This window comes from Anopheles coluzzii, chromosome 3 (genome assembly GCF_943734685.1).
Source record: "Anopheles coluzzii chromosome 3, AcolN3, whole genome shotgun sequence".
Taxonomy (NCBI): domain Eukaryota; kingdom Metazoa; phylum Arthropoda; class Insecta; order Diptera; family Culicidae; genus Anopheles; species Anopheles coluzzii.
Genome location: NC_064671.1, coordinates 52,034,541 through 52,045,074, shown reverse-complemented (window position 1 = coordinate 52,045,074; position 10,534 = coordinate 52,034,541). Strand labels below are relative to the sequence as shown.

Below are 10,534 nucleotides of genomic sequence, written 5' to 3'. Positions count from 1 at the left end.
AACGTTGGAGTTTAGAGGCCTTACCTTGGGCAGGGGGACATATCTAAACTCTTTAAATGAGAACTCGATAGATGTAGGATGGGCATAGTCCTATCCTGACAGTCCGAACGAATCTGACCTGCCATGATCGGAGTTGGTTTTATTTATACTCAAAAGAAGTTAAGGGTTTCTCACATTTGGTTCCGGGTTGTATGTTGGAAAGTTATTGTTTTCACTCAGCTAGTTACGTTTGTCTTTTGTTGACAAGAACGATGGTTCTTGTCACTAAGTTCCTGTTTTGGGTTTAATGCATATACTGTTCCTGCTTTGGGTTACATGCTGTTCCTGCTTATGTTGTGCGTTTCGGTTGTTTTTGATAAGTGTGTCACATCTGTTATTTGTTTGAATGGACGGCCTGAACTCTTCCGGTTGCGGTGCTATGGTATGATCTGATTTACTGAATGTGTTATAATGAATGTGTTACAATGGTGTGGTTTGGCTTTCCAAAGTGTGTTACAATGTGTTTATAGCTGATAGTGTGTATTACAATATGTTCTGTATAGCAGATATGCTACAGTCTGCATGGCATCCCTGGAGGAATCTCTCGAACGCTTTTGGAAGCTGGAAGGGTTAAGCGTCAATGATTCGTACTCACCTGATGAGCGGCGATGCGAAACGTTGTATAAAGAAACCACTCAGCGCGACGAGTCGGGTCGCTATATTGTACGATTGCCCAAACAGACCGACTTCACGGAAAAGCTTGGCCTGTCTAAAACTACCGCTTTGAGACGCTTCGAGCTGCTGGAGAGGAGGCTAGAACGCAACCCACAGCTCAAGGAAGACTATCATGCCTTCATGAAGGAGTATTTGGAGCTGGGGCACATGTCGCTCATGAAAAAAGATAGTGGGGATGAACAGGCGTACTACCTACCGCACCATCCCGTATTTAAAGCCTCCAGTGCCACCACGAAAGTAAGGGTCGTGTTTGACGGATCTGCAAAAACAAGCACTGGTTATTCCTTGAATGACATTCTATGTGTTGGTCCAATCGTGCAGGACGAGCTGCTTGATATTGTGTTGCGATTCCGCACCTACCAAATAGCACTTGTGGGAGATATAGCGAAAATGTACCGACAAATATTGCTGCATTCTGATGATCGTCGATTGGTGCGCATATTCTTTCGATTCTCGCCACAAGCTCCGATCCAAGTATATGAGCTCAACACCGTTACATATGGACTAGCACCTTCCTCGTTTCTGGCTACACGCACACTTATCCAACTAGCAGATGATGAAGGGACTGAATATGCGCTTGCATCTGCAGCCCTGAAACGAAACTTTTACGTGGACGACTTCATTGGTGGTGCCAATAACGTTCGCGAAGCTGTTCAGCTGCGTAAGGAGTTATCAGCGCTACTTGCCAAAGGTGGGTTTGAGTTGCGCAAGTGGACATCAAATAATCTGAGCGTGCTCTCCGGCTTAAGCACCGAGTATATCGGCACACACTCATCGCTGCATTTTATACCCAACGAGACGGTCAAAGCACTCGGCATCTCGTGGAAGCCTGAATCGGATGAGCTGTGTTTTGAATCCAACACTGAGGCTGATGAAGCCACGTCGACCAAGCGATCTATTTTGTCGAGCATTGCCAAAATGTACGATCCGCTCGGATTGATAGCACCGGTGATCGTGCGTGCTAAGATGCTGATGCAGGAGCTATGGCTACTCAAATCCGGCTGGGATGAACCTGTTCCTAATCACATCTGTAAAAAATGGAAGGCGATTCAGAGCGACTGGAAAACGTTATCCGAGTACAGGACTAACCGTTACGCTCTCTTACCAGATGCAACAGTAGAATTTCACACATTTACCGATGCTTCGGAGGCCGCCTACGGAGCATGTGTGTACGCTCGTTGTGAAAACGCGGCGGGAGATGTCCGCATCAGCCTGTTAGCTTCGAAGTCTCGAGTGGCACCACTGAAGCGCGTCACGTTGCCGAGGCTTGAACTAAGCGCAGCTGTCCTGGGCGCACATCTGCATCATCGCGTCAAGGAGGCAATGCAGATCGTGTGCGCCGAATCGTTTTTCTGGTCCGACTCAACAGTGACGCTAAAATGGATTGCGTCACCTCCCAACTCCTGGAAGACGTTCGTGGCAAATCGAGTAGCTGAGGTGCAACACTACTCTCATCCAAGGCAATGGAGGCACGTTCCTGGCACATCCAATCCTGCTGACTTGGTTTCCCGAGGCATGTCGGCAGCACACTTCACGCAGAATCAGCTTTGGAATAACGGTCCAGATTGGCTTGTGCAACCTTCGTCCCATTGGCCCAGCTCAGATCCAGAACCAAGCGATGAGGCGGACCTAGAAACACGCCAGGTGAGTGCCGCTTTAGTTTGTACACCAACTCATCCATGGTTTGGCATTTCTTCATCCTTCACCAGAATGGTACGCATCATTGCATACTGCATACGGTTTGTGCGCAACACCAAGCAGAAGGCGCGATCCCAGCGACCGATACCGCACACCAACGCATCCAAGACGATCACGCCCAAGTACGTGGATGCTGCAAAAACTGTGCTTTGCAGACTAGCCCAGCAAGATGCATTTTCCGCGGAAATCAAGCAGCTAAAAAAGGGAGAAGCATTGATGAAACAATCACCTTTACGAAAACTTACCCCATTCCTGGATACAGAAGAAGTAATACGGGTGGGAGGACGATTGAACTTGTCGCAACTACCGTATCAGTCCAAGCATCCAGCTGTTCTACCGAAGAACCACAAATTCACTCGTCTACTTGCGGAAGATTATCATGAAGAGATGAAACATGCTAGTGGAAGGCTATTGCTATCCCGCATTAGAGAGCTGTATTGGCCACTGGACGGACGTCGCTTGGTAAAAAGCATTGCAAGGAACTGCTTCCGCTGTGTTCGGCAAGATCCCGCACTCGCACGGCAGCCGGTTGGCCAGCTTCCACCATCCCGCATCACACCGAGCCGACCGTTTTCTGTAACCGGAGTGGACTACGCCGGTCCATTCTATTTGAAGCCAGCGCACCGGAAGGCAGCAGCTACTAAGAGCTATCTGTGCGTTTTCGTGTGTTTCGCTACGAAAGCTGTGCATTTGGAACTCGTAGGAGACCTCACAACGGCGGGATTCTTAGCAGCGCTACGCCGATTCACATCACGACGCGGATTGCCAGCCCACATCCATTCTGATAATGGGAAAAACTTCGAAGGCGCAGAACGTGAACTGAAGGAGCTTTTTGAGCTGTTCAACGACGAACAACACCGCAACACCGTGGCTACCAGATGCGCTGACCGGGGAATCACTTGGCATTTCAACCCACCAAAGGCTCCACACTTCGGCGGATTATGGGAAGCCGCAGTAAAGACAGCGAAGCGACACCTCTATCGTCACCTGGGCAATACTCGGCTGTCGTACGAAGGCTACTGCACTGTGCTCCACCAAATCGAGGCAGCGATGAATTCCCGTCCGCTGTTGCCTTTGTCCGACGATCCCAACGAGCTAGCTGCACTCACACCGGCACACTTCCTTATTGGCACATCGATGTTCGCCGTGCCTGAACCGGACTACACCCAGCTGAAATCCTGCACGCTAGATGATCTTCAGAAGTGGCAGCTTTTGGTTCAGCGTTTTTGGAAGCATTGGGCCACTGAGTATCTACAAGAAATGCAAAAAAGTTATGCAAGTGGTGGCAGCAACAACAGCAACATACTTCCCGGCAGGTTAGTGATCCTCATGGACGAATCGTTACCCACCACTCGTTGGCCTCTCGCGCGTATTGTTGAAATCCATCCCGGTGAAGACAAGATAGTACGCGTCGTTACGCTCAAGACAGCTAAGGGAATAATTACGCGACCGATCACGAAAATATGCGTTTTACCGCTCAGCACTGATAGCGAAAACCCCGTGTAATGTAGGAAACAACTTTTTGTTGACATTCGTCAAGGTGGGGAGGATGTTCGAGCAGCTACGCGAATCGTGCAGATTTGAACTGCGGATCGGATCACATCCGTGCCCGTTCATGTACACATCTCTATCGATCTTCAATTAATAAATAGAGAGCGAAAAGGCTTTTTCCCTCTCTTCATCACCAGCAATTTCTTACAACGGCTTCGGTAATTATTAGCAGCAAAAACCAAAGAAAGAAAAGGAAACTTTATCCGAAAACTATTCGCGACGAAACACCCTCTTTCTATAATATTTCTTCTGAGATATTCCCATGCTTTCTCGCTTATCATGTTTTTGTTGCATCCCGAATCAACTAAAACATGCAGCATCACACCTCCCACTTTAATCCACAGCATCTCTCCCCTATCGCTGATGTTGTAGATGAAATTTTCTGTGCTTCATTTTCCTTCTTCTTCTTCTTCAGTCCGGTTTTCAATAGCCCTAACTCTTTCCTGTCGGTAACGTTTCGCCCCATTATTGTCATTTCCTCCTTGCCTTTTGGTGGATCCAGGTGTGCGGCACTGCGAACCAAAATGTCCGACCTTCTTACATTTATATCCTTATTACGTGCAGGACATTTTGGATCAGCCGCCAAATGATCCTTTTTCCCGCATCTGAAACACTCTCTCTTGGCCGGAACCAACCTGTTCGCTTGCATTATAGTCCCTTGTTTCGACTTTTCCTGGTGCGAGTATTTCTCGTGCCTGCCTTTTAACTGATTCGTACGAGCTAACTACTTGAATCATTTGTTCTACATTCATCGCTTTATGTTGTAACAATTTTTCTTTTAGTTCATTTGGCGTGAATAATATTACCTTATCGATGACACTATCGCTCTAGCTTCCTCTTCGGTCTTGCCGAAATAACACTTCTGGGCCAAACTTTGACACCTGAACGTGAACTGTTCAATCGTTTCACCCTGCTCCGGCTTTAGCGTCCAGAATTGATTCCGTTCAAAAACCTCGTGCTACTTGGGACAAAAGTATTCGTTCAACTTTTGAATAGCCACATGATAAGGATCGATACCTTGGCTCGCGTCTTCCTTTACATCCGCGCCTGGTATAGTGGCAAAGATTTCCTGCACATCTGGTCCCGCCCTTGCCAAAAAAATGTTCCGTATCTTAGTTCTGTTGTTCTCTTCGATTGCCGCAATGATGAAGTCAAAATTTCTTTTGTACTTAACCCATTCGCTTCTGATAGAATTCCGATCCATTGACCTAAAAAGGAAACGAGAAATGTTCCAAGTGTCCATTCCTTGAAACCATTATACATTATTAGCACATGTGCTCATTCTTTTGTTTGTCCACCCATTTTGTTTTTTTTTCTAAACCCATCTGACCCTTTCTCCATTTTTTTTCTTTTCTGTTCTCCGACAGATTCCTTTTTTTTCGTGTTGTTTACGCTCCGGCAAGAAATCATATTTCTAATTAATGCTCTCCGGCATTCCTTGTTAGCTGGCGATCCACGCAGTTTCAAGTGTGTTTTTTTTCTCTCATGCTCTCCGGCATTCATTGTTTGCTTGCGATCCACGCATTTGCATGTGTATGCTTCTGACCCGTGCACTTCGGCTTTCATTTCATGTCTTGCTATCCACGCATTTGCATGTGTGTGTGTTTCTAAGCATGCCCTCTGGCAACCCTTTCTTTCTGATCATTCGCTGTCCTTCAGATGATCATAACACATAAACTAGGACACAGTTACACTCTAGACATTCACAACTACTACATTTATTATTAACCTTTAGTATCTATCCTTTCTTTTTTGTTCACCGTTTTAATCTCGTCGCCAGTTGTGGTATTCTGCTCTGCTCCGCTTCGCTTGATGTCACCGTACCAACTGAACCTGTCGTATCCTGTTTGCCGTGCAATAGGGATGGTGCACCTCGCACCGGATTATCGTTCCGTGTCGCCGTCCCATCCGGACTTGTCATCCCTGTTTGTCATCATGCCTTAGTGATGGGTATGCTTGTTTGCCATACCACACAGGGATCGAGCCAAGTTTCAGTGAGTACCAATACATCGTATTCCGTCTCAAGAACCGACAAACGGAACTCATCGGCTTTAGAACGCAGGCCACGCAAATTCTGATAGTACACAGTGATACAAGCCGCTCGATCAGTGGGTGCTTGTTGCATAGTGTTAGTAGGCGCTGGGGTGTTGCAATAGAGCTAGCTTATCGTAGAAGGTGAGTGTATTGTGTTTGTTGTCGAAGGAATTGCTCGAGCCGTATGCGCAAAATATGGGTGCGCTGCTGTAGTGCGGTTACTTCGGAAAAAATTGAACCAGTGTAGTTTGAAGTCTAGTTAAGCCGGTCTCGTAGTACAGTCGTCAACTCGCACGACTGAACAACCTGCCCGTCATGGGTTGGATCCCCAAATAGACCGTGCCGCCATACGTAGGATTGACTATCCTGCTATGGGGGGAAATCAATTAGTCACTGAAAGCCAAAGCCCACTAGTGGTACAGGCAGGCCTTGACCGACAACGGTTGTTGTGCCAAAGAAGAAGAAGAAGAAGTTTGAAGTGTTTTTGAACGTGACGTGGACGGAAGAGTGGGTGAAGGGAGAGTGCAGTTCATATCGGTTGGTGATTGTTCGGTTTGTGTTCGTGCGGGTTCATGGATATGTGCAGGTGAGTATGGATTATTGTGGGGATTATTGTATTGGGTACAAGGCTGCTGTGGTGCCGGTGAGTGTTGAGTGCGAGGCTGTAGTGGTGCCGGTGTCTGCTGAGTACGGGGTTATTGCGGTACCGGTGTGTAAGTGTTCGTGTGTTGTGTGCGTGAATGTAGAGATCGCGGCGGGAGCGAGATGAACTCACGCACACCGAGCCCGACCGGCCAGGAGGCTGCGTTAAGTGCCTTACTACGATTGGCAGCAGGGATTCTGACCTTGAACGATACAGCACTCAATGGGCTAGGAACCGTTCCTGCTTTTAGCAGACTAAAAGCAATTACGTCTGCAGTGTCCAACTGCAAACACACCAACGAGACAACTTGCTCTATGGTGACGGACGCAGCCAACCTTGAAAGATGCAGCCATAAATAACCGGTTCTTGGTATCTGTGAAACAGTTGGTATTGAAGCGGAGGTTGTATTAGTACCTATGATTATTGGTGGTAATGAAAGTCGATCGATCCGGTGAGTGTTATTTGTATTTGTGACGTTTGAGATTGCTGCACTGTCAACAAACACGGCATCTGAGGAATAATCTCGAAATATCGATCACGAAATAATCTTCGTCTTTTTCCGTTTGGTAGTGCATCTGGGAGCAATTGATTGCTATGATGCAAGGATGCCGAATGGGCCGTGGCGATTCCGGCAAAGCCATCCCGAATCTCCTGTATTACCGGTGGGACCAAGCTAGCCTTCATGGCATCAACAGCAGCTGTGAGGGCTGCCTGAAACCCAACCTGCACAGCCATATGTTGTGCGTTTACCTCTCTTGTAGGACGCGTTTCTTGTGCAGTAGAACGATCCATCTCTCGTATGTTGTTTGTTGATCTTGGTTGCTTCCAAACATAGGGAGAATAAGGCTGTCGTCGTTTGTTGCTCCCATTGCTGCATTTTCGGGCGAAATGTCCTATCTTTCCACATTCGTTACATCGGGTTTTCCGGGCGAAACAACCGGTGGATTCTCTTGTGTGCTCACGAGATCCGCACAGATCACATTCCGATGACATTGCGGACGGCCTTTTGTTTCCTGTGCGTGTTTGCCTGCTTAATATTTCTAAACACCTTCAATTCTATGCGTTCGTTTCGTTTTCCTACGAAGTATTTGTTTAGGCGTTTGATGGCGTTGTCAAATTCAGGTGTTTCTTGAGCAGCAAATGGCACCTGCGTCTGTGATGGAATGATTTCGTCCTCAGCTTGGCCTAGGTGGAAAAATATACGTTGAAGATCTCTACCTCCTCGGGCCAGCATATACACGAATTTCTCATGCTGTGAAAGTGACCCTTTTAGTTCCAATATTCGGAGAACCTCAAAACCACTCTTCGCATTCCGTACGTAAATCAGAACAGTTTACGTCGGAATTGAAGGGTTCTAGCGGAAATTTTCCAGGATCCATCTGGAAAAGCATTGCTAAATATATGTACAGTTGAAACCTTTGGTACTATCGACGTACGATTAAGTTAGGCCATTTATTTGATTATCAAAATTTCAACTAGTTTCATCTCGACAACATTATAGAGGTTAATTGATTACATGGGCTTGTTTCTTAAGCTGAGGTTAAACCGGTCTCACTATTTCTGTGTTACTTCCATCTCACTTCGACGCTGCGGGTACATCCGGACTCGTCTTGTGCATTTCAATCATGCCGTTCTCACTCGTGAATACTCGTTCTCACTTCTAAATAATCCTTCTCACTTCAACGCTGCGGCTATCGCCGGGCTCGTCTGTTTTACTTTGATAGTACCGGGCTCACTTGTGATTGAGCTTTCTCACGTCGACGCTACGGCTACCACCGGGCCCGTCCTTTGTGCTTCGGTTGACCCGGACTCACTTCTCGAGAATCGTTTTTTTCTGACACTACGGGTACGTGCCACCGGTCTTGTCTTTTGTAGTGTTAGTATGATTGTTCTTTTTTTCCACTTGCACGCTACGGGTACCACCGAGCTCGTGTTTTGGTGGATTGGTTTTATCTGCTTCTTATTTACCTTCCTCTTTTCCTCGTTTGCTTCGACGCTACGGTTACCTCCACGCTCGTCTTTTGTGCTTCGGTTGAACCGGACTCACTTCTCGAGAAACGTTTTTTTCCTAACATTACGGGTACGTACCACCGGTCTTGTCTTTTGAAGTATTAGTATCATTGTTTTTTTCCACTTGGTCGCTACGGGTACCACCGGGCTCGTCCTTTATGCTTCGGTCATACCGGGCTCACTTCTCGAAATTCTTTTCCCGATGCTACGGTTATCACCGGGCTCGTCTTTTGTGCGCGCTCACATTCACCCATACAAGGCTCACTCAGAAAATGTTTTTTTTTGCTACCAAACTAATCGCATCCCGCTGCGCAAATTCGAGCAGTTTCCTGCGCAGGAAATGTACCGAAGCCTGCGCTGGCCAGCGCAGATTTTGGCTGGTCTCCCGCGCGGGACTTCAGCGATTCCTGCGCAGGCCTGCGCAGGTTTAGCGCCATCTGTTGGCGAAATGGACGAACTATTTATGGCGGCGGAGCAAAAAAAAAAAACGGTCAAAAAATTTAAAAATATTGGCGCCCATTTTTTTCGTCCGCTTCTTCTCCCTCCCTCACCCTGCCTTGCCTCTCTTGCGCTTCTGCCCGTGCCTTCCGCCGCCAGCTGATTGGCTGTTGCGGTGTATGCGTTGATACTCATTTGTGCATTGCGGTTGTGTATTGTTATTGGTGGGTGTTAGCATTTATTAATTAGTGTGTGACCTTGGGACGCTGTGGGAGAAGCTGGATTGGGATTTGAAGTGTTATCGGTGTATTGATGGTTTATTTTACTTCGTGCCGCTGCTGATGAGACCATTCGATGCCCGTGGCAAACGAGGGTGACGAAGCCTATTTAAAACAAGCGTAGGAGAACGTCTAACACTAATCTAATATTTTTTTTAATTTGAACATGTTTGATGCTTCAACGACCTTCTAAGCATCATGTAGCGCAATGTATAGTGGCAATATTTTTTTTTTTTAATGTGCCGAAATCTGTCTCGAGTTTTCGGGTCTCGACACACACACGCACACAGCGCGGGGAAAGTGACCGTTCATTCTATCATGTCTCGATCCCCCACCCCACCCGACGCTAGGGATGAGGATGCGCTACATGATAGCTGAACCAGCCTTTCTTCCCGACAGACAAAGAGAGCGAAATTTACAGGCGAGGGGCACGTAGAAACAGGGGGAAGGGGTTCGGTCGAAGTTGTATTGTCCGCCATAGTCGAGCGGAAGCGATTTTTTTCCGAATTGAGAGTAAGCGCGCGCAGCGCTCTCTCGTTTGCCTTCAAATTACATGGGGCGCTCTCGCGATACAAAACAGCTGATCAGCTGATACCCCCTCCCTCCCGTTTTTTTCCTCTCGCGCTGCGCTGGATGCGCGGATCAGCTGTTCTTGCTCTCTCGCGTTTCTTTCGGTTTGCGCTGCGCTGTTGCCGCACTTGCGCGCTGCGCTGAACACCCCTCCCCCTCGTTTCTTTCGTTGCGCGTTGTGCGCTGTGCGCTTTCGTTCACTTAGATTTGCTGCGTAATAAAATTGCATGCTTCGAAATAAATTTAAACACATCAAACTCGTTTGATATTTTAACACTTTATTGAAACTTAAGGCATAGTTCCACACATCGCTAACCACAAACTTGCCACAAAACCACACATATTTTTATTATAAATAATAAAAAAAATCGTCACTTCAAGCACCCGCCTTACTGCCGGTATGTTGTTTATGTTGAATACTGTAAAAAAAAGCATTGAAATAAAGCAGCATAATTTACATATTCATGTTGAATTATGAAAGATTATCGCTGCTTTATTTCAATGCGCACAACACTTCAACACTTGAAAATACGACCGAGGCCGTAATAATGTGAATTGAAATAAATAACACTTCAACACTTCACTTCAAATTACATCG

General features: G+C 46.9%; 1 protein-coding gene across 1 annotated transcript; it reads left to right on the top strand.

Annotated features, from left to right (window-relative positions):
- Positions 1–561: 561 nt before the first annotated feature.
- On the top strand, positions 562–3,918 carry LOC125907311 (uncharacterized). The gene has a single exon (XM_049608918.1). It carries the CDS (start codon positions 562–564, stop codon positions 3,916–3,918), a length of 3,357 nt encoding a protein of 1,118 aa, XP_049464875.1.
- The last annotated feature ends 6,616 nt before the right edge of the window (positions 3,919–10,534 follow it).